This window comes from Psittacula echo (assembly GCF_963264785.1).
Source record: "Psittacula echo genome assembly, chromosome: 1".
Lineage (NCBI taxonomy): Eukaryota > Metazoa > Chordata > Aves > Psittaciformes > Psittacidae > Psittacula > Psittacula echo.
The window spans coordinates 55,911,746-55,936,496 of record NC_137735.1 but is presented as its reverse complement, the minus strand read 5'-3'; the positions used below and the strand labels follow the sequence as shown (position 1 = coordinate 55,936,496).

The 24,751-nt window shown below is 41.2% G+C and overlaps 1 protein-coding gene across 2 annotated transcripts; it reads left to right on the top strand.

Annotated features, from left to right (window-relative positions):
- Positions 1-1,347: 1,347 nt before the first annotated feature.
- On the top strand, positions 1,348-18,741 carry INTS12 (integrator complex subunit 12). Of its 2 annotated transcripts, none has more exons than XM_080613523.1 (7): positions 1,348-1,429; positions 7,187-7,350; positions 9,342-9,491; positions 10,028-10,215; positions 13,986-14,145; positions 15,518-15,670; positions 17,800-18,741. In XM_080613523.1, exons 2-7 carry the CDS (start codon positions 7,195-7,197, stop codon positions 18,379-18,381), a joined length of 1,389 nt encoding a protein of 462 aa, XP_080469649.1. In that variant the 5' UTR covers positions 1,348-1,429; positions 7,187-7,194; the 3' UTR covers positions 18,382-18,741. The 2 variants fall into 2 exon arrangements, with proteins under 2 accessions (XP_080469649.1, XP_080469650.1); XM_080613524.1 differs by lacking the exon at positions 1,348-1,429 and adding an exon at positions 3,515-3,650.
- The last annotated feature ends 6,010 nt before the right edge of the window (positions 18,742-24,751 follow it).

Here is a 24,751-nt window from a genome sequence, read left to right as displayed (position 1 = left end):
TGCTACCGTTTTCCTTTTCAAGATGCACTGTGCAACAGTTGAATGAATTTCACTGAGCTATCAATGTAATTGAAAAGATTGTTGGTTTAAAAACGAATGTTTCCTAGGGAAATTAAACTTAAAAAAAAAAAAAAAAAAAGTAAATAAATACATAAACATCCTCTTCCTTTTAGTTGTTGAAAAAGATTTCATTTACTTGTTGATCACTACATGCAACCAACAAGTTAATTACTAGATGGTAAACCAGAACTTCTGCTGAATGAACATTTAAAAAACTCTCAACATAATAAGTAAGCTGAAAACGTAGTTTTCCTCCAACAAGCATCTAACTTAATACAAAGCAATGTGCTTTAAGGCCAAAACCCTGGATTCTGGAGTTATATTTATAACCAGACCATCAATTTGCTGTATGAGTTTAGGACCACCATTGACAGATGATCCTCGAGGTCCCTTCCAACCTGGGATTCTGATTCTACAACTCTATCCTCAAGTGAAACCAAAGAAAAGCATAAAAGCTTTCATGGGGCGCTTCAAACCAGCATTTCAGACAGGTGTATCAATAAGGTAAGAGTTGTTAACGAGTCAAGAAAGTAAGATACAGGCTATGAAGAAAAGAAGCCAAACTTCAGAATAACACCACACTAAAACACAGTTATTGCAGAATATTACTGAGGTGAAATTCCTTTGCAGACCTACTCCATCAAACCCTCATCCAAACTTCTCTCAGCAGTTTGTCAGCCCAGGAAAATCGGACATGGTAGTGAACACTGAACGACAGCAAATCTCTTTCCCCTCAGCTACTATTACTGGTCTTCCCTCATAAGCACCTCAGGAGGGAGTTCCCAGCCAACCTTTCTTTACTGAGCAGAGACCCAGCAGCCAAGAGGACAACACTGAACGACAGCAAATCTCTTTCCCCTCAGCTACTATTACTGGTCTTCCCCCATAAGCACCTCAGCAGGGAGTTCCCAGCCAACCTTTCTTTACTGAGTAGAGACCCAGCAGCCAAGAGGACAACCTCGGCCGCTCTGTGAAGGAGCTCAGGCTCTCCCCGGGGGTGCTGCTCCCTGAGCCGCCGCAGTCCCACCGGCCGCTCCCCCCCCCCCCCAGGGAGCTCCCTGGAGCGCCGACCCCTTCCCGCCGCAGCAAGACAAGACCCGCTCCGGCCCCCACGCGTGAGGCGGGCGCGACCTGCCGCTTACCCCGCCCCGCACGCAGCGCACTCCCAGCCCCCGCACACGGTCCCGAGCACACCGCACCGGCTCGGACGCTTCCGCCTTAACTCCGCCCTAACTCCGCCCCTTCCTGCGCGCGCTCCTCGCCGGTGCTCCGCCTCGCCCGGAACCGCTGTGTTGGGGCTCTGGTTGCGCGGGGGGAGTGGTGAGGTGGCGGACTCGGGTCCGGGAGGGTGTGTATTTCCTGCTGCTCGGTAAGAGGGGATTTGGGATGAGTGTGGTTTGTACTTGGAGTTCGTTGTTTCTGGTGCGTGCTGTCGCTCCTCTTGTTGGCGGCTGAAGGGACGGTCTCTCTCGGTGCCGCGGCTCTGGAAAGGAAGAGCGGGCCGGGCAGTAACGGGAGCGGGGAAGGGTCCTCGGACCCGCTCTCGGGGATCTGCCGGAGCCTCGGGGCGGCGTGTCCGGCACTGTGCGGATATTTTGGTGTTAAAGGTGGCGGCGTTTTGGTCTTCTAAGCATTTTGTCTTCAAGGAGTTACTTTCCGTTTTTCTCAAGGGGAAAGTCAGTGAGAAATTTGCAGCAGGAATGTTGCGAAGGATCGAGTGGTGGCTTTGTTGTCACTTTTTCGACAGTTCAGCTTTAAGTAAAGCTTGGTTCTTCCACCGAGAAATGGCTAGGAGAATGGTATCTAGGGAATGTATAAACCTGATAAATTTTGGTAGGTGTTGAATTAGGGAAAGGTGAAAACAAAAGTGGCAATGTAATCAATTTACCAGTAACTTAAACCAATGGGCAGTGACAACTGTTTGAACAGCATCTTCTAGGCCTTTTTTTGCAGAATAATGAAGCTTGGTGGTAGCAGGAATTAGCAAATCTCAATTGTGTAGGGATGATTATCTCATTTAATTGAATAAAGGCTTTTTTATAAAATTGATATTTATGGCAACACAACTATAGGAACAAAAGCTACTGTCATCTTTGAAAGGCCATGAGATTGGGTAGGTACCCTAAAAACTGCAGAAAGTCAAATCTTACATTCATCTGCAAGAAGGACAATACAGAGAACTACAGGCTGGTCAGCTTCACTCCTTGCATCTGCATGAGGAAAGCATTTGTAGGCATAAGAAGGTGGTGACTTGGAATAGCCAGCTTGGGATCTACCAAGGATAAATCATGCCAGACTACCTGGCTTGCCCTCTGTGGCAAAATAACTAGATCTGAAGGTGAAGGGCGAGTGTTGGATGTCATCTACCATGGCCTTAGAGGGACCTAATGGAATCCTTTGTATACCTAAGAGAAGACAGAGCTAGTCTTTCTACTCATGTTGACTGCAGGAGAACAAGAGATAGCAGAAGTTGCAGCTTCCAATTCAAAGTAAGGAAATTAGGAGAATCGAGCATTGGGACAGGTGTCCCAGAAGGTTTGTCACATTCCTGCATTTAAAGATTTTCAAGATCCAACTGGACAAAGTCCTGGGCAAGCTGGTCTGAATGCAGTGTTGACTTTGCTTTGAGCAGGATGTTGCACAGGGTGACCACTTGGGCTTCCTTCCAATCTTAATGATTCTGTGATTCTTAAATAATGTGCTGTTTGTGATGAGTTGAAAATAGCAAATACAGGGCACTAGTGCAGTCTTACAAAGTTACTATGATATTGATTGAACTATTAAAAAGTACAGTATAAAATATATAGTAAATTAGAATGTAAAATGGACAGCAGTACTAGTAACTCAATAGCAGAAGATTTAGTCCAGTCTTCTAAAGCCTTTCAAAAGATTCAGAAGATGTCAAATAAATAAGAGCTTCTTAATACAATTGTCCAGACTACTTAAGTGTGTGGATTCTGAAATATCCTTCATGGGAGATAACTGAGAAATTATGTTATCATTAATTATGTTATCAAGATAAAGGTACTAAAACAAAAACTGAAAATAGAAGGTTTTTTTTTCCTTTTAAGATTTTTCTTGATCTACTTTATTAAGACTTAACTCTGAAAGTGATCTGGAAAAGGTGTTATTGGTAAATAAGCAAAATCTGCCACTGTCACAGACATTAGATTGGTGAGGAAGAGAGAAAATCTTGAGGAATAGAAGAATCCAAAGGAGAAAGAAAAAGAAAATATTAATTGATACTATGGTGATAAGTGAAATTAATTATTGATGAACACTGTTCAGTGCACTGGAAGAAATTTTGTGCTACTGATTCATGTTACTGGGTTTTAAGTTAAGTGCTACAGATGTTGAAGGTAGCTAAAGAGGATATGTGAAAGTCCTTTTAATCTTCAGTGTCAAAGAAAAAGTATTGCTGAGTTTATAAAGAATGGGTTTGATAATAGCATTGCAGTGTAGTTTGATAATAGCATAGCAATAAATTTAAGGTGCGTACTTCCTTGGAAAAATATCTTGGAACTGTATACCTGTCTCAGCCATAGGAGCTCCGAAATAGATGAAAATATGGTCATGTCTGAAAATGTAATGTGAGTAGATCCATTTAACTGAAAGTTATGATGAATAAGATAATACATGTGTAGGCATGCAAAATAGTAGCTGTCAAATAAATTAAAAAAAAAGGGACTCTCACACCCTGGAAATCTAAGAAGTCTATTAAATTGGAAGGCCACATATTCTGCATTGTGCTCAATTAAGCTTATGTGTATTTGGCAGAAGACAATAATATGTTCAAGAAATGAGAGACTCAAAAAAATTCATAGATGTTTTAAGAATAACAATCCACTAACTAACACTTTTCACCCACAGGGATTTAAACCACTTAGAGTAGTTTGCTCACTGGGAGGTTGCTCCATGATTGTCCATTGTAGGATTTTTCATGTTATCTCAGATACTTCAGAGGGTTTTGTTACCTTATACTTGGTCTTGTCTATCCATCATCAAAAAGTTCTCATACAGTAGTGAAGAAGTGTCAGACAGACACCTAAGTTAAGAAAGAGCATAGAATCATAGAATAGTTAGGGTTGGAAAGGATGTTAAGATCATCTAGTTCCAACCCCCCTGCTATGGGCAAGGATGCCTCACACTAGATCATGTTGCGCAAGGCTCTGTCCAAGCTGGCTCTGAACATTGCCAGGAATGGAGCATTTACCACTTCTTTGTGCAGCCTGTTCCAGTGCCTCACAACCCTCACAGTAAAGAACTTCTTTTTTATATCTAACCTGAACTTCTGCTGGAGTTTAAACCTGTTACCCCTTGTCCTATCACTACAGCCCTTGAGGAAGAGTCCCTCTTCAGCATCCTTATAGGCCCCCTTCGGATGTTGGAAGGCTGCTATGAGATCTCCATGCAGCCTTCTCTTAATGGGTTAATGCTTAGTTGCAAGAGGGTGTGCTTGAGTTCCTGTCCCTGCTCCATGAGTTGCCTTTGTGTTCACTTCTATTACTGCTTTGTGCAAAACCAGTTCTCCTCTGGGTTGAAGGATTATAACAAAGCTCTCTAATCTTAGAGCTGCGTTATCCAACTGATACACAAAAAAAATCATCCTACTCACTTTTTTTCCTAGGCAACATTTGAATTCTTCTGTATAAAGATACCACTTCAACAGGAAAGTCAAGGAGCCCTCTTGCACAGAATAACTTACGGCAGCATTGTTAAAACACTGTAGTACAGCTCCAAGGCTATCAAGTTGCTATATGCAGACTTCACTACCGGAGAAGCAGTTTTTGAATGAAAACATGAATGAATACAATTGGATCTTAGGTTTATAAGTGTCAAACCAGTGTTCTGATCTGTAAACATGGAAAATTCCAACAGCAAAAGCAATAAGTTGCCTTTTGTACCCGGACAGGTATTGGTATTAGCCTTGTGTCAATTTACTTTTTTTCAGATTATGGCAATTTTAAAACACATCAATTTTAATTGATATGTTCATCTTTCCATTAAATATATTTACCTTCTTTAACTTACAGTAGATTTTAATTTTAAAATATATGCCTAAACTGAGCATACTTGAACTGTTTAATAACAGCTGTTTAATAAGCCCAGTTCCTTCCCTTTTCATGAGAAATTTCTTGTGATATGCCAGTTATAACTGCAGTAGCTTATGATATTATAATTCACCGTTAGGAACAGAGAAAGAATTGCTGCAATTTGGTATGCAAATAAAACAAGAAATACTGAGAACCTTTTTGAAATTTGGGCTTTAGCAGTTCCTTTACAGTATATGTCTTTAAAAAGATAAAGCTAGAAATAAATCTGGGAAGTGTTACCTTCAGAAAGATGAAAATGGAATTAATTTGCTTACACTTGCTTTCTAAATACTACAGGCATCCTGAATTGGCTGCTAATGACTGTTGAGGTTACCTGTTCCTTACATACACAAATATATATTCCTAGAAGAAGCCTCAGAAAGGAACCTGAAAGCTTGTTTGGTTTTTGGTTTTTAACAGAGAATTTTTCCACATTTCTGAAGGTTTTTTTAATTCTACTGTTTTCATTCAGCAGAGTGTTTAGCAGAGTCCTAATTTAAGAAATGGAAGAGAGAACCTACCCACAGAACTCAGGAGCAGCCTGAAAATTTATCAGAGGTAGATGCATTAAAAAAGAGGATTTGTGCTTTCCATGCACATTGAATTCACTTCTTATAAACATCATGCATCTGCATGGGGCTCACACCACAGTCTCTGCTTGGTCACTGAAAAAGCAGGGTCACTGGTGTGTGGTACTTACTAGAAGTTCTGTGGCCATCAGAATGTGATTTGACAAGTAGTTAAGATTAAGGAAGAGAGAAGAGACTCTTGAAGAAGATTCTTAGCTCTCTGCTGGGTCCATTGATGAAATCCCTATGAAATCTACTGTATCTCAAACTCCTTGATGTTTTCAGTCAAGCAATTCTCTGGTGTCTTGTAGAAGCTCAGCATGAGATAAAGATTCCTGGAGACTTCTAGGCAAGTGCTGAGGGAGCAGGCTGCCACTGCTGGTGTTTTGGCCAGAGAGGTAAAAGTTCACTGCCTTGAATGTGAAAAGGAATTCATCAGACAAAACCTTGGGAGCTCCAGCTGAACAAGCTGTCCTTGCAGTGCTTTTGAGCAGAACTGATAAAAGCCTTTTCAAGAATGTCTTCTTGATTACTGTATTAAAACAAAAACAAACAAACAAACAAAAAACCCCCACTAACAACAAACCACTGAAATGTCCTGATATGTTTCACATGAGATTTGAAGGGATTATTAATACCATTTCTCAACCGTTTTGGAAGAGAGCAGGAAACTTTTCTTCCCAGGTTATTTCTTAAATTATTAATTGTTAATTCCTGATTGACTTAGAGAACTATCTATCTTTGTAGGGTCAATTATTGATGTAAATGGACTACTTAGAGCTTCCACAGAGAAGGCTCCAAAGTGCAAGCATCTTAGAGCTCTGGATAATCATTACTTGATATGAAAACCTGGGCTGTTACAAGGGGACTTTGACTTACAAACTTTCTCACTGTTTCAGCTGAATTTAAAAATGGACTATTTTTTTTCCCAGATTTTTAATAGTATTATAAAAATCATACACTAGCTGGTTTATGTATCTTATATTGTATGCTACAATGAGCTGTTCTTTTCAGAAGTATTCTTCAAGTAAGATTTTCCTTTGTAATTCTTAAATGACCAACTAGCTAAAAATCACCATATATACAAATAATGTTACGGAGGAGGGTAGTAACTGCTTTTTTTGAAGTTTACACTTACTTTACATACTTTTCAATATTCTGTACTTACGAAATATTAAGAATATGGAATATTTGTACCATTTATGAAAGTATGATGAGTTTAGTTTCTGAACATCAGATACGCCGAAGAATGAGTTTGACAGCATTTTGGATATAAAGCCAAATTCAAGTTCTGCAGCTCTGAGGTTCACAGTCTGTTATTTTCTAATGATGATAATTAATTCACCTATCATCCTTGCTGTGATTTAATATAATTTCAATTAAAACAAAAATCTGTGAGATAGTTAGCCACATGCCCTTTGAGTTATGCTCCATATAAGTTGTCATTATTTTTCTTCTCCAAAGGTAACACTATGGCTGCTACAGTAAATTTGGAGCTTGATCCCATTTTTCTGAAAGCCCTGGGCTTCTTGCATTCGAAGAGTAAGGACTCTGCTGAAAAGCTGAAGGCACTTCTTGATGAGTCTTTGGCCAGAGGAACTGACTCAAGCTATCGTCCATCTCAGAAGGTATTGGTATAAGACAGCATGTATTTTTTGTATGCCTTTTTAAAGCTCCTACTATTCCTGGTCTGTCTTCTATAGCTGAAAACTTGAAAGAGAATCAGAAATGAAGGAAAATATAACAATAATTATGGAATGTTCATATTCATCATTCCCCTTTTATGCAACGTAATCCATTAAATTAAAGTTAATGGGAAAAAAATCCAACCCCTCTTTACATTTTTAGTGTACCAAGATCTGTAAAAGATATTCCATACTATATTGTGGTTGTCATAATTTTGTAATAGTACTTTTTGTGTTCACTTTTATATCAGTTTTGTCATTTTTGTATATAAGACATCGTACACACTAAAGTGAGCCCAGAAATATGTATTTCTCCAGTTACAATCAGAGCTAAAAGGTCTTTAAAATGCAGATTATTTATGCCACAGATAAATATGCAGCAAAACAAGCTATTTACTGATAAAGCTGGATCTGTTCTCTTGAAATTCTGCTGATGAAGTCATATGAGAATGAAGAACACCAAATGGTTCAAAGCAGAAGTGATTTGCAGGCTGAAACCGTTGCCATCCAATGGATAAACATTATTTTTCATCTCCTGGAAATCACTAAACACCTGCTAGAGAGACTATTTGAATCTGAGATTAGTGTATGGAAATAACCAAGCAGGGAGATCCTCATATTGCTACATATTGCCATATGGATAATGAGGTAGTGTTCTCCCTTAGGATGCCTAGAAGTCAGCCGGGTATGTGCAAATGATGGTCTGTATGCTGATACATTAGTAATATTTCATTTCTACATGTACATGGTTCCAAATAACTAAAAGGCATTATTACTGTTGCAGCATACATCATGCTTGTACTGTTTGGTCTAACTCCTTTCTATTCAAATTGTTAACTCCCTGAAACCTAAACTGCAGTTCCTTCTAACACGGGTCTCAAAACTCTCAGGTGCCCTCTATGTCAGAACTCAAAGAAGCATTAGTTTGTCATTTAAAGAGGAAGCAGGGAGCCAAATCATAGTGCAGAGAGGCTTGGGAGCCATTTCTGGTAACAGCTTGGCTGGTAATTGCCTGTCCTTAGGTGAGACTGAAGCTCATGCCAGAGGAAGAAATCTTTTGTTCTCTTCTTTTCAGTGTGTCTTCAGTATCAGCTGGGCTGCAAAGCTCAGAAATGGTAAAAAAGTACAAGAATTCCTTGCCTTGCCTTCTCAGGTTGCAGGATTAATTTGTGGTTGACCATGAAATCGAAGAACAAAGTAAGGAGCACAGGATAACCACTGTCGAGTAGATGAGGAAATCTATTTCTGACTCTGGATGCAACAGGAAGTCAGCAGACTTGGTGGGGATGGGGCTGAAGCTCAGGGGTCAGGACCTGTCCCAGTAAACAGCGGGCAATTACTCTCATCTTACCAAGTGGAGGGGGTTATGTATATCGGTGTGATTAATCACTCATTTACAGACTCGCTTGGTTCTTATCCACTGCTGCCACTAATGCATCATTAATAACTACTGGTTTCTGTTGAGAGCTAAATTTATTAATTTGATAGGTGAATGTGGACTGAGATTAAGCAGAAGTCAATGTTTTTCTCCATGAGGGAATGAAGTATAGATGTCTAGTGATGTCAGATGTCAACTTAAGTTTTCAGCTTATATGGAATTTTGACCTCAGAATTAATTTGAATATTCATGTTCATTATTTCTTTAAATTTTCAAAGCAGAAAGGTTTTCCTTTTTAATAATGTTCCAAAGAGCATCTGGTTTTGGAAAAGGAGTCCTTTTCCTTTGGAAGGTGACTGATAAGGGGAGGTTTTAATAATTGACTGCAACTTAAACACACTAATTTGTCAATGTGATATGAAGACATTTAAGAAATGTTAAATCAATGATCAATGTTGTATGACATGTTATCTGTATATCCTGTTATCTAACTAATTGCAAACTAGGAATTAATTGCAATGTAGGGTTTACCTTCAATTTTTGTTCCTGTTTTTAGGAAGTAGAGCAACCAAAAGTATCTGTTAGCAAACCTATTTCCAGTAAGCAAGAGCCTAAAGCTTCTAGTTTGCCTTCTGGCAACAACAATGGCAAGCCCACTGTATCAGAAAAGGTGAAAAAAGAAGCAGAAAAAAGGTCTGCTGATAAAGTAAGTAATTTTTGTTCAAAATAACTTCTTTAATAAACTTGAAGGTGTTTTAGACAAAAGCTCTCCTTTTTAACCTGTGTAAGTCGACTTACCTAATGGTGCATAGTCTGGGAGCTGTGTTACCCGGTCACGTTGCCATTTACGCAATCCAACAGAAGTCTTGCCATAATTATTCTGTGAATGTTTTCCCTGATCATTGCAGGGGGTTTGGATTATATGAGCTTTAAAAGGTCCCTTCCAATCTGAGATCCTATGTTTTAAATGTCCTGGTAATAAGAGGTTACTGGTATATAGCAAAATGAAATGTGGGATTCCCAAAACTTTGTTAGAGATGTTGAGGTGAAGTACAAAAAGTGGACTTGAGCTTCTAGTTCATAAATATTTTGAAGAAAATGCATATCTAAGGAAAACGTTTTGTGTATGCTGTGTAAAGTATATCTTCTTATACTGCTAACCTAATTTTCCCAGTAGTTTTTTCATTTTGATAATATCCATTAGCTTGTTGCATTTTCACATTCTGTGTGTGTGTGTAATAGATAAAAGGGGATTCCGCTGAAGGAGCTGATACACCAAAGAAGCCCAGAGTAGAGAAGCCAGAGGCTCGTTCTTCTCCTATTACAGTTCAGACAAGCAAGGATTTGTCCATGCCTGATTTGTCTAGCTTTGAGGAAACCAGTGCTGATGACTTTGCTATGGAAATGGGATTAGCCTGTGTTGTTTGCAGGTCAGTCAACGTTGCTTCATTGAAATTGTCACTTTTCTGTTCATGTTGTGCGTTAATACTTTCTGTAGTTTTTATTCTGGAAATCACTTAAGCACATATCCAAAATTGATAATACATGTAAGCAATCTTTATGAATAAGAATGATTTCTTGAAAATAGAACTCTTAATGAGAAAACCTGCTTTTCTTCTTCAGGAAAAGGTAAGTGACAAATAAAATAGCTAGACATGATGCAAACCTATCATGACAAACACTAATTTTTAATTATTGGAAAACAAGTTAAAGTATTAATGGCAATGATAAGCATTTTTTAACAAATCAGTTGAAATTAAAACCTTTTAAGAGGCATTATTACAAGATCGGTATGTGTTGGTCCTCTTTGTAATCATTTGACAGTAGTTTACACATAGCAATGTTTTTCAGTTAATAGTGTAAATACGTCTTGCAGTCAAGACAGGTTCTTTTTACTTTTCAGTAAGGGCTCTAAAATTGGATCTTAGTAGCATTCTGCTAACAATACATTTAGTGTTAAGAGGAGTATAAAATACACTTTTGAATATCCACCCTGGGATCAAATCACAGTAGTCTTTGGTTTCACAGATTATTTATCCTTGTATGTCCTCACTGCTGCCAAAAGGAACAGTTTGGCTATCCCAGTTGTACCTCCTTCTCTTTCCTGTTTAGAGGATGTATTACCCACATAGGTTTGTGATCAGCTGAATCAGCTTCTGGATCATCTGTCCACTTGGGTTTTTCAGTTGGTTTAGGTTTCAGTCAGCTTAGTGTGTATAAATGTTTATGCTGGCACATGTGTGGATGCAGGAATTGAGAGCCAGGACAGAGATGAACATTGGACTGAGCTTTTGGTAGCAGTATGTATTTTAGTTCAGCTTAAGTCAGTTAGGAAACTGTACTTCATAACTTTGTTCTTCAGTCATTTCTACGGTCATTCGTGTTCTGCAGATAAGGAGGTGTCTCCAATGCTTGGGGAAGAATTATTACAGTTAGTTATACTGTTAACCAGTTGTGGACTGATGATGTTTCATGTCCCCTTATTCCCTTGTGTTAGCACAAATGTTTAATTTCTTATTATAGACATTGAAAAAGGAAGAACAGTTACAACATTTGAAGTATTAAGTATTCTTGCAAATTCCATTTTTGCTGTCTCCTAAAGGCCCAAAGCCATGTTCAGCAGTATGTTAAAATGCTACTAAAACAGCATGCTATGAACCTATTTGGCAGGAGGGGACAAAGAAAAGTTTTGTTTAGATAGTCTGGAGCTGCTGTGGATTATTAATTCTGCATCTTCCCTGGCAAAAGAAAACATACAGGCATAAGGAGAAATGCCTGCCAAGTACAAAAAGAAAAAGCAACTACTGTGCCTAGCATAGCCAAGGCTTTGCTTTAAAAAGCACCAGCAAGGTGTATGGTTCCATTAGCTGTTACATACTCAGCATTTAACCAGGCAGCTGAAGGTGTTGCTTCTGGCTAGTCATGGTCACAAATTCATAGTGCTCTTGCAAAAGACACATCTATCCTGGTTAACTAAAATATCTCTCATTAAGCTGGTGCAAAAGGAAGAAGCACAGCATGGAAAGAAACAACCCATTATAGAGGGCTGGCAATAGCCACCCACCACTCAGTATTTGTTTTCATTTTACATGAAACCTGCTGAAACTGATGTCAAGTGGTTTTCAGTCTCCAAGCTCCTGCTGGACAGGATGTTTTTGAAATACGCTTCAGACTTTCCAAATCCAGCACACTAGTTAGACAGTATTCCGCTATTTACTGCTCGGCAGTCAACATGTGGGCTCTTTTTGGGGTTGGCAATCTTAAGCTGAAATTATAACATCCCAGTAAATAGGAAATACAAAAGCACTTTGTAAAATAACTCAAGTATGAGTAGTATTTAGAAAATGGCATGGTTTAGTAACTCAATAAATTATTCAGTCAATTGTGAATAAAAACATTGTGTCTGATTGCAGAGTAGGTGAGGTTCACAGCCAAAGAGTTTATATTTTAAGTTGCTTAAGATGACAAATTAACAGGAACCCAGCTCTGGGTTCACAAATGCAAAAAGAGTGCATCTGAATATTAGCTATTCCTTTTTTGTAGATGTGAAAACTAGAGAAATTAGATGTTTCTTCAAGATTTGCCAAGTGTCAAATGTATTTTCATAGTGATTAGGAGTGTCAAATGTTGATGCCTGTGATGTTTTTATTCTTCATTTATACCAAGTTAGGAATAAGGAGAGAGTGAGTATTAAAATAACTCTTAATACCTGCAGATCTTAGAAAAACAAGACTCGCCAGTTACATGTCTGCTCAGTTATAAATACTACATGCAATTTGCAGGTGATAGTGAACTCTGTCTCTTACAAAAAAAACCAAAAATGTCTTTTAGAAAGCCTGGTTTTGAAAGGACAACCTTAATTTTTGTAAATACCTTTTTGTCTATTTGTTTTCTGAAGGTAAAAAATCATTAGGTTCGTTTCTCTGTTATCATATAATTTTAAAGTATCTCCAGTTTAACTTGTTTCTGGGAATGAAGAGTTCATGGTTTTTCAGTCAGTCTGGGATTGTTCTATGTAATTTTAAAATAGGATGAGTATCTCCCCTTGAAACTTGGGGTTGAAACATGACTGCTTTGTTCTGACCCAGTTTACTTAGGAATAAGAAACAAACATGGCTTTTTGAAATATCATGTGTCTAAAATAATGGGTCCTGGAATTTCAGAAAGGTTTCTCCCTCTCTTTTTACATAACCCATTTAAAAGAGAAATATTTCTTAGAAAATGCTCTAGTATCCATATGGACAATGCCTTCAGACTTCATTTTCCTGTTATGTAAAGAAATAAGGGATTACCTTTCCCCACCCATGTACAAATAGAGTTTCCATGGTTACCTGGATACCTGCTCCTCGGGGATATGAGCAAAAGCAACTTAGCAATTAAATAGCTTGATTTGTCATCTGAAAGAAGAAATCATAAGGAAAATGGTATTTGGCTTATTCACAGACATATTCCCAGTCATATGTATCTCACTAATTTGTCATTTATACAGCATGATTACTTTCACCAGAAGCCCACGCAAAATGAAGTCCTCATCACCAGCTTATATGTTTGCTTCAAGGCAGGACTGCAGTGTTAATCCTTTCTATTCCATCTTTCCATGATTCTGGTATTATCTCAGATTTCAAGTATCTGTCTATGTAGTAGGGACCAAAAGGATAGCTACTAAAATATCTTTAAAGCACTATACAGCTCGGATGATGATGGTTTTAAATCCTGTAGCAGAAAGCACTTAAAGGCTTGTAATTGAGAAATTATTTGTTCTCGAACTGTACTGCTGTACAGCCTATAGCAAAATTATCCAAATGTAGACTAGGCCTGCACATGCTAACATAATGAGGAAGTCAGAATTGGTATACAGTGAGGTACCCATAAAATGCTCAGGTGAAGTAAAGCAGGTGAGACATTTGTAATACAAAAATCAAGCAGGGAAATCAAAAGTGTCATCTACACATGTTTAATAGTATAGAAGTTCTAAATTTTCTTGAAAGAAATTACCTTAAAAAAATATAAAATTTCTAAAATATTTGTTGGGAAGAACTCGCATGGGAAGGAAAGGAATGTTTCATTTTTCACAGGTAGAAAATATAAGTGAAAGCAAATATTTTTTTAGTTTTATCTTAAGCCTTGCAAAATTTGCAACAATTGGATAATCTTTTAAGTGCTTTCTTCTATAATCTGTTCTCAACTATTTGCTCTGCAGGCAAATGACAGTTATTTCTGGGAATCAGCTAGTGGAGTGTCAGGAGTGCCATAATCTCTACCACCAGGATTGCCATAAACCTCAGGTGACAGACAAGGAAGCGAATGATCCTCGACTTGTATGGTATTGTGCCCGCTGTACCAGGCAGATGAAAAGAATGGTAGGAGTCAGTTTTTTGTCTTGCATGACTGTATTTGAATACAGCAGGCTATTTCTGATCAATGACAGTATTCTATGGGTTGCAGAAATCTTTGGAGGCATGTTGGAGAGCAGTTTTTCTCAGCAGTGTTTCCCTTGCTGCAGCTGTGGTTTTTAATGTAGCATCTCAAACAGTATTCTGTAATGTGCTTCTTAAACAAAGCTTTTTAAAAAGCAGAACTGAAGAAGAGTGAAATAGGATTATTTCCTGCCTGCTATGCAGCAGTTTAAAACTTTCTTTAATTTCAGGTTTTAGTACATGTCTACCAAATAGCCCTACAGGTTTAGTTTTCTTCTCAGCTTTGGACAGGAATGGTTGTTTTCCTGTAAGCCAAAACTGCAAATTTCAGTCCAACTACTAACACTCAACACAAGTGTTGACAGGCTCAACAACAAGCTGGGGGTAGCACATTCCAGGAAATAAATTCCTTTATTTTGATTGATCTGTGTGTTAATTTCTTGACTAAACAGACTAATTATTCCTGATCCCACAGGGATCCCACTCATTAAGAGAAAAAAACATCAGAGTAAGAAAGCTTCTTTGGCTGCAGGAAACATTAACCATTAATTCACATGACTTTAGTTTTGACGCTTGAAAAACAAGCCCTCTATACAGCAGAAAGTGTGTTCTATTTTGGAACTGTTCTATGACAACTTAGCAAATTGTAACCTATTGAAATGGCTCTACTAAGAAACAAGAGAAGGAGGCATCCATGTAAGATCCTAGCCTGGGAGTTACCGTCACTGACTGAAATACATGATTATTCTGATGATTGTCAGGCCTTTGAACTCAGAGGAGTGTTTGCCTGAGGTCAGTTACTGCAAAGGATAGCCATTACAGCTATTCAACATTTGCCTTCAATATGCCTTTTACTGGTTTTTTTTTTTTGTCATAAATTCCACCATTTTACCTGCTACTTCTTAGCAGACTCTTGCAGCCTGCATCTCAGTACTGCTGGATTATGCCTGTCTTCTTCAAGATCACTTGTCTTTACCTTATTTCTGTGAAGGCCAAGTGCTTTCCTGTTCCCTAAGTGCCAACACTGCCTCTCTTTCCATGCTGAAATAGCAAGTCCTATTCAATATCCTTTTTTGGATGGACCCCATCCCCAGTACCATAATCAGGACTACCTCCACATACCCTGTTCCCTTATTTCTCGGGCATCATTCAACTTGAAATTTTACAGGCTAGATTACAATTTGATAATGTTCGTGCTTTTTGCTAACAGTCAAACCACTGTTTGTGTCAATGTTAACCATTGACCAAACAGTCAATGTTACTGGGCCTATAACTAATTTGGGTTTGTTTTGGTTTTTTCCTCCCACTTATACAGGCTCAGAAGACACAAAAGCCACCTCAAAAACCAGCCCCTGCAGTGGTTTCAGTTGCACCAGCTGTGAAGGATCCACTGGTCAAGAAGCCAGAAATCAAGTTAAAACCTGAGACCCCAACAACTTTTCTAGCATTTAAGAGAACAGAAGTCAAGGTAATGTCATTTAAATTTTCCAGAGGAAGAGTTTACATTTTACTGCATGTATTATAATTTTTTCAATTATATTATTTACTTCTTATTACATTTTATCTTAATAAATGTGTACTAGTAGCCCAGAAAGCCAGTCTTGGATGCAGTCCTGGACTGCATCAGAAGGTTAAGGGAGGTGATTCTCTCCCTGTGCTTCGTTCTCATAAGACTCCAGCTGCAGTACTGCATTCAGCTCTGGGGCCCCCAGCATATAACGGACAGGAACCTGCTTAAGCTGGTCCATAGGAGAGCTGCAAAGATGATCAGGGGGCTGGAGCACCTCCACCGTGAAGACAGGCTGAGAGAGTTGGGCTTATTGAGCCTGGAGAAGAGAAGGCTTCACAGAGACCTTGTGGCAGCCTTCCAGTACCTAAAGGGAGCCTGCTGGAAAGATGGGGAGGGGCTCTTTATCAGGTGGTCTAGAGATAGGACAAGGTTTTAAACTGACAGAGGGTAGATTCAGATTAGATATTAGGAAGAAATTTTTTACTATGAGCGTGGTGAGGCACTGGAACAGGTTGCCCAGAGAAGTTGTGGATGCCCCTGTGGATACTAGAAGGCCAGGTTGAACAGGGCTTTGAGCAACCTGGTCTAGTTTCTTAGGAGTGTCAGGGAGGTCAGAACTAGATGATCATTAAGGTCCGTTTCAACCCAAGCAATTCCATGATTCCATGAATTTTTCTGTGTGGTCACATAACATATGCATATTTTGATATGTTTGAAGTTTTCTCATCATGATAATAGAGAACTTGGCAGTGCTGGGTTAATGGTTGGACTTTCTGATAGTTTGAAGGTTTCTCATCATGATAACAGTGAACTTGGCAGTGCTGGGTTAATGGTTGGACTTAATGATCTTTAAGGTCTTTTCCGGCCTAGATGGATGACTCTATAATAGGGAAACAGCTGACTCTGCAAGATTTAATTTAAGAGATGTCTGCTTCTTACGTGTTGCCTCATGTTTCTGTTTCTCCAAGTTATTTAATAAATAGTCACAAATTGGCCAAAGCTGGTAAACCAGAAGCAGTGTAATAAATAACATAGTAGTCTACCAAAGCATGACTCTTACCTAGGAAAACACATCTTTAACTCAGAATTAAAGTTATTCATGTGCTCAATGTTATGTTTGCCATTGCTCTGCCTGGATGCAAACCATCATGAATAGTATGATGGCTGTTGTTTAAGCACTTGCACTTCTGAATAACTTTTTTCACCTCCGTACTTATTTCTGTGCCTAAAGGGATTGTAAGAGGCTCGGTTTCATTTGTCATCTTTACTGTTTAGAAGCTGTCTGGATGTATTATGGAAAGGGTATTACTTGAATAGAGGAATTTAATTTCCTCTTTGACTCTGTTGTTTGGTGTAACTCTGGTGTAGTATTTCAACTGTGTATTATCCCCACCTGAAAACTGAGGATTATAGGGTTTAAAGTGTGGAAACTGCAGTTAATGTGTATAGATCTTTGCACAGAAGGAAAAAAGTGTTCGCAATAAGTTTGTCATCTGCAATATCTGAATGGGTAGACTACAGGAAAAAAGTCTAGTGCCTTTTTAATTCTATCTATGGTACAGGCTGCTAAGAACCAAGAGGAGGGGAGGAAAGGAAATTAAAAAGTTTAAACACTTCTACTTTGACCAAAAGACTAATAAATGCTGTACTTAATTGCTCAGTGTCTGAATTTTGCCTGAGCATTTGCCATCTTATTAAAAAGTGACAGCAGGTAATGACAGTAGAAATCAAAGGTGATGGCTTGCCTCCCTTTTTTACACTTTACAAATCTTAGCTTTTTGTAGTTACTTCAGTTAAACCATCTTTCAGAATTTCTGGGTGGATCACCCATATGGTAGCCTGCAAACTGTATAGAAGAAAGGGAAGAAAATGTAATACCGGCTTTATGTGGCTGGAAAATTGGAAGTTGGCTGTGCCTGGCATCCCTTCCTTTTCTTGTTAATACTTTTAACTGTAATGATCAATGATGAAATATTATTCACTGGGTGTTCCTTGGAAAAGAACTGCAACAGAGGCTTGATCTATTCCTGCTGTGGTGTGTTACACAAATAGATGCTACTATAAAAAGAATGCTTTATTTATTCTAGACCTCAGCAGCAATTTCGGGGAACTCAGCCAGTACAAGTGTTTCCTCTTCAGCAACCAGTGGCCTTACGGGATGGGCTGCTTTTGCAGCCAAAACCTCCTCTGCCAATCCATCAACTGCCAAACTAGGATCAACAGCACAGAGCACCGGTGGGAAACCTGCAGCTTCTTCAAATAACCAGAAACCTGTGGGTTTATCGGGGTTAGCGACTTCCAAAACTGGACTAGGGTCAAAAATAGCTTCTGCCAACAACAGCACAAACCCTGGGCAGCTGAAACCTCCTCCACCTCTGACACTGGGGAAGACCACACTCAGCCGTTCGGTAAGCAGCGACAATGTCAGCAAAGCAGGTCTTCCTAGTCCCAGCAGTACTGTGCCAAGCTCCAGCAGCCAGCTGAGCAGTGGGAATGGCAATAGTGGGACTGCAGGTAGCAGTGGGGGCAGCGCAAGTAAAACCTCAGCAGACACTGGTAATCAGTCAACCTCCCTAAAAGGCCCAACTTCTCAGGAATCTCAGCTCAATGCTATGAAAAGGTTACAAATGGTCAAGAAGAAGGCTGCTCAAAAGAAGCTGAAGAAGTAGTATGGCTGCTTGCTAATTTTGTTGGTTGTGTTCTGTGAAACAGTATCATTGGTGTTTTTCTTAAAGAAAATCCTCTGGTTACTGGACTGAAATGGTAGTCAAATCAGGGAAACCCAAAATCTGTGTTATACAGGAGGTCAAACTTTGATAAATCCTAGTATTCCTTCTGACTTTGCAAATCTGTGAATTGAATATATTGGAGGAATTCACTCCTGGTTTTTTAGCTCAAAGCACTGAAATGTGACATTGTAAAAGTTGGGTATTTCAGAGTATAAAAGAAAGAAAGATCTCTGTGGACTCTTACTAAATCGAACTTACTGAAACTGTCATTCTTAAATGTTACTAATAAAAGTGCTGTTAACCTCTGAAATCATTGCTGCTTCTCTTTCATCTCGTTTTCCAATACTTAAAATGCTTCAGCTGTTTAGAGTTGTCTATATTGTGCAGAGTTACCGCAAATCACACAGTTCCCTAGGGAAAAGTGTATTTTATTTTAAACAATTTCAACAATTAGCTGTTTAAATTGAGTATTTTAAGTGGCCTGGTTTGGTTTTTACAGTGAGAAATTTCATGTGTCACTTAGTTGCAATTCTCTGAGGGAGGAGGATTAACAAGGGATTGTTAATCCTTTCTATTCCATCTTTCCATGATTCTGGTGAACCCCAGTCCAGTCTGTCCTTGCACACTTCTAGGGATGGGGCATGTGGATGAGTCTTTATAAGGACACTGCTGTCACGCTCTCCCTTGTGACTGACTGGGGACACTGGGGTGGCCAATGTCAAGAAACTGGGTGCAGTCCTGCAGCTGAAACAGCCATGCTTCTTCTCTGAGAAGTGCCACCCTGTGCCCACAGCTTGCTTCTCCAACTCTTAGGTGTCCCACACTCAGCTCATGCACCCTGAGTTTGTCTTGAGCAGGTTGTGTCACTTCTTTGCAGGGTTACATATGCACGAGGTGGTGGGGAAAGGCTCTCCAAGGAGCCTGAACCTCCCATGCAGGAGGCAGAGATGGGGAGGGCTCTCTGTGGTCCGCATCAGCCGTTGCTGTCACTGAGATGTGCCCTCGCTCCCCCTCAAAACCCCAGCAGTGCCCCCAGCAGAGCCAGAGGTCAATAATCACTGTGCTGCCCCATTTCTGTGTTGCAACTCAAAGAGAGGAAACCATAGGACAAGTGCTGAAAAGTTTCCTTTTCTATGCAATTGTCTGTGAACTCCGGAAACACTGAGGATCAATCAGGGCTTTGTCTCTAAAGAGTTCTTGACCTGCTGCTACAACAGGACTGGCTGGTGCAGTACATGGATAAGATGCTTCGGATTTGGGCTGCTCTCGGTTTAGGCTGCTCCAGAATCTAGAGTTATTTGGCAAGCTCTCTGAAGGAGATTCTATTATGACGTGTTATATTACGTGTTCTGTTCAGTGACAGGGTCACCAGAGGCCCCACATCCCACTCTCAGGCATGAGGTGACGGATCATGGTAGCAAGGCCTGTGCCAGGCCCCAGCCCTGCTGCTCTCCCACTGCCTGACAACCCCTGGCCAGGCCTGTTCCACCACGGGCCCACTCCTGCTGGTGCTGCTGTTGGCGATGGCTCCCTGCCTGGGGCAGCCCATGGGACCCTACCCAGGCCCCTGCTGCTGCCAGTGGCATTGACTGGACTACATCTATGCTGCCCTGGCCTGCCTTGCCTCCAGCCACCCACCACTGGGCCTTCTCCATTTTGTGAATACCACATACAGTCCGACCAAGCAGACCCCCTCCATCTTCCCTGCCTTGGCTTTTCACTCCTGGTGGCCACTCCTGGGACACCAAAAGTGCTGCAGGATAGAGGGATTAAGAAGAAAATAACCATTTGGGTCACATTCGTGGTTACCAACCTCTCCCTGAGCCCTCAAACAAGAGATGCTTTTCAGGCTTTTCTGACTTGACTTCAGCAAGCCAATTACTCATGACACCAGGGGAAGGCAGGTTGCATGTCTGGCACATCCAGAGGCTTACATATCAGTGTGGTCCATGCAAATGTATCCTCAGCTGCTGGACTGTGCTTGCATAAAGTATCATTTCTGTTATCAGGGAGGAAAATCAAACCCTTAAATAATTGGTGGGATCAGAGCTAGGAAGAAAATGACCAAGATGAAGGCCACCTCCAGTCAGGAGTGCTATCACAGGTTACACAGGACTGCAAGCTAATATCAGACAGAAACACCACATGAGGTGAGAGCCACGTAACATGTGTGCTGTCAGTGTAAAAGCAAATGAAAGTAAACATGACGCTACAAATGTCATTAACATTTTGTGCTCTCATTTTAACAGGGATTTATCTTTCAATAAAATCCAGTTGATTGAGGAATGTGCTTTTGAGACATTTTGTTTTCTGAAGCTTATAGAGTTACAAAAGTTTCTTTCTAGTGTATTTAGTGAAGTCTGTTTGCATCTAGAACCCTTTTTGTGCTAGAAAATCTTCCTGGTTTTGAAACAATGACTTAGTTTCTCCTGCTAAAAGGCCTACTGAGCTAAAGAGATCAGTGCACGGCTGCATGACCCACAACAGGATGAGAGATCATAGCATGGTTATCCAAACACAGCCATAATAGAAGCCTTTTCTCAAAGGCTTGCTGTACCCTGGAACAGATAAAACGTCAGTCTCCTCCCTGTTTTACCTTGGATTCTCATAATGCCTACAAAGCAATACTGCTTTGCTCCAGCTTCCTGTAGGAGAGACCCAATTAATTTCTGTGATCTTTTTACCCAGAAACCTTGATGGAAATCCCATCACAGAGATCTGGAATGACATTTTCTAGGCATGGCATGCAATGCAGTTTTTACAGATGCTACAAGTATAACAAGGTCTAAAGGTAGATGAGAGTGAGACTCCACAGTGACAGTAGGGAAGAGCAGATTTGCTCTCTGGAAAGTACTGAATCCTACTACAGATGTCATCTGGTGTCTACCAGGAGTCTGCAGCCTGAAAGCAGCTTTTTCCTGGCCTCTTCTCCATTACTTCCTTTCACCAGCAGCAGGTTTCAACAGCAGCAATGGGAGCCCAGGGAACAAGAAAGAAATGCTGCAGGAAGAAGAGGCAGGGTGAGGAGGACAATGGGGTGTGACCCAGATTTCTATCCAGAAATATTTGCATTTAAAAGTAAAGGGTGTCAAAAACATCCACAGGAAGGGATCTTTCTTCTTTCAGTGTCTTGAGAAAATGTGACTTAATCCATAGTCGGTTCTATAAAGAAGCCCTTCCAGGCACAGGATCACTGTTTCCATCCAGACCTGAAGTGAGTGAGCAGCCTGTCCTCCCCACCAAGGGTTCATATCCATAAAGAAAAGCCCACAGTCTCCCTGCTCTCATGAAAAGTGCAATGCTTCTCACACCATACACCAAACAGGTGACAGAATGAATTATGAATGACAGTTCTTATAGAAGTAGGCAAGAGCTTTGCCTGGCTGCATGCAGGAAAAGAGTAAAAGTTTATGGACAGTGGAAATGTAAGAAAATATGGAAAGTAAGACTCCAAAATAACACTGAAGGCCTAGTGCAGGGAAGCAAAGAGAAGGCATGAGCTGAGGATGAAAGAAACAGACATTGTGTTTTCCAGAAGAAGCCCTTCTGGACTTTTGCTTTTTTATCAGGAGATTAATTTGGACCTGATATATTTTGTGAATCAGCCCTTCAGCATCTGGTCCTGCCTCTAGCCTTCATCCCAGGCCCTTGCTCACATGTGTAGCACTGAGTCAGTTGTTTGTCTTCAGGCTGAAATTTCCTGTATTTGCTCTCCACATGGAAGGAAATTGTTTGGGGAGGCTTAGTATAAATTGTTCAGCCAAATTCACATCTGCCATCTGCAAAAGTCAGCTGGATCCTTATCCACCATAAACCTCCTGACACCACTCACCCTGTAGATTTGAGCCTGGAAAGGGGATTTCAATCTAATTCCACTGTAATCAGGTCCAACAGGCACAGCTCCCCTTGGGCTTCCCTGATATTCAAAGGGTAGAAATGCAGGTGTGGCATTTCTGACAGAGCCCTGACGAAGCCCTGACAAAGCGCTAACAAAAACCCACAAAAGCTTCCAGCCACAGACAAGAACCCTCAAACAGCTCCCCTCATGCATGGCTCTTGTCCCACCCAGGAGGACAAGGTGGTGGTCAGCAGGTACAGGGACAAGGAATTTCAGTCCTGAGCCTGTGGGGGGCTACATGACCATATGTGACCACAATTCAGATTCAACCAGGGTATAAAAGGAGCCCTGCCAGAGGGCCACTGGAAGGCAGTACTCCTTGGAGCAGTGGGTCTGCAGTCAGGGACTCTCCCCTTGGGTCGGGATGCTGGCCAAGGAAACTCCTTGAGGTTGAGAGCTCTCCGTTTTCAGATGAGTGATTTCACATTTTGGATCACTGGCCATAAACTTTAAGAACCAGCAGTGTAGTGATGAACTCATGTGACATCCTGAATCTGTAGCTGATGTTGGTGGAGCTTTAATTGAGCTTGAATAATCAATTTAATTTAGTCTCAGTTTATTTGTTCTGTAGAATCACAGAATAGTTAGGGTTGGAAAAGACCTCCAGATCATCTAGGTCCAACCTCCCTGCCATGGGCAGGGACACCTCACACTAGACCATGTTGCACAAGGCTCTGTCCAAGCTGGCCTTGAACACTGCCAGGGATGGAGCATTTACCACCTCTTTGGGCAACCTGCTCCAGTGCCTCACCACCCACACAGTAAAGAGCTTCTTCCTTATATCTAACCTGAACTTCCCCTGTTTCAGTTTAAACCCATTACCTTTGGAAGAGCCCCTCTCCAGCATCTTTGTAGGCCCCCTTCAGATACTAGAAGGCCATCACGCAGCCTTCTCTTCTATGACATTTAGCTTAGTGTAGTCGGCAGGATGTCCGTAGAGGAATTGTTATGGAGTGCTGGTGGGTCCCTTCTCCCTTAAGTGTAACGTGGGTGTAGGAGTAGTTCCGCCCACAGGTGGTCCTGGAGAGACTGAAACAGAGCTGTGCTATGGGGTATATGGTAAAGAGAGCATGTGCGCCATCTTGGGCTCCTGCTTGGTTACAGCCACAGGACTATTTTGCGAGGAATGACCTGGAGAAGCAGTTGGAGATGGACTGTTTAAAAGAGGAATTGAAAAGAGAAAGTGAGTGGATGCATTTATTGAAACAAATAATTCAAATTATGCTGGCAACAGCAAAAAAAGACCCCAGTGTTGTCCAAATTCAGAACTGCAGACACAGACCTGGAGGACTGGGAAGGAGAGACGTGGGGAGATTCTCATGAGAGCAGTTCTGAAGAGGTGGAGGAGCTCAATGAAAGGAATGTGAGAGCTCTTACTGCAACCAAAAGGGCACGGGTCCGCAGGCAGGAACCCCAGAACAACGGTCTGCGCGGCTGCTGGTCAGGACCTGAGCTCAGGGAATTGCAAACGGCGCAAGTCAGACAACGACATCTTTGTGGAGAGTCACCCTGACGGGGGGACAGTGTGTATTGTGGAGAAATGACTGGGTTTGGGGGTCTGAGAGTGATTATGAGAGCAACACGGAGTACTGGTGGCTGCTCCGGGAGAGCCCAGCCACCTCAGACTCCTCCTTAAAGGATTAGCAGACACCCTGGTAATATTCATTCAGGCTCTTGGGGGGAGAATTCAGCCACTGAGCATGCCCAGCCCTTATGATCCCCGTGCAGGTTTTGACTTGGGCGGAGATGTCACACAAAATGGTCACCTGCGGACACGAGACAGGCTGGGCTAATCCAGAGCGTGGAGCGGGCGGGCGCAGAGAGGTCCGACAGGCCAGACACAAACCCCGGCCCCGCTCGGCTCGGCCGCCACCATCTACCGGGATCTCAAACCTTCCAACAGATAGAGCGGGACAGAGTTAGTATTCAGAAAGACATTATCTTTGGCGAAGAGCATTCCTGCTAGGGCTACCCTGAGCAGGTCTTCACGGTCAACCCACCAATCACGTCTGGAAACCGGTGGCATTGTCGGGAGGATCGGTTCGCAGCCAGAAAGACACAAAGGCGACACCTCGCCCCCCGCAACAGTGCCTTTAACCGTTCGCACCTTGGAGAGAGGACCTGAAGGGGTTAAAATGCTGGAAACCACAGTTCAGGTCTCAGGCCGCCCACTTGGCTTGGTGAACACCTGCCTATGGCCCGCCGATGGGGAGCCCGATGGACATATCCCCGCGGGGCCAAAGCGAGTAAGTCTGGAAATTCTTATTTATATGGGGCCCAGATTAGTGTTTTAAATAAACAGCAAGGCGAGAGGTTAGGAATGAAACCAACAAGGAAAGCTATAAATATAGTGGAGGTAACTGCTGTAGTGGAAAAATTCCCCATAGCTCAAAATCAACTCTAGCTACCTGA

Coding starts and splice junctions, on each gene's coding strand:
- INTS12 (XM_080613523.1), top strand. CDS start 7,195: ATGGCTGCTACAGTAAATTTGGAGCTTGATCCCATTTTTCTGAAAGCC. Junction 7,351..9,341: donor GCTATCGTCCATCTCAGAAG/GTATTGGTATAA, acceptor TCCTGTTTTTAG/GAAGTAGAGCAACCAAAAGT. Junction 14,146..15,517: donor CCAGGCAGATGAAAAGAATG/GTAGGAGTCAGT, acceptor CCACTTATACAG/GCTCAGAAGACACAAAAGCC.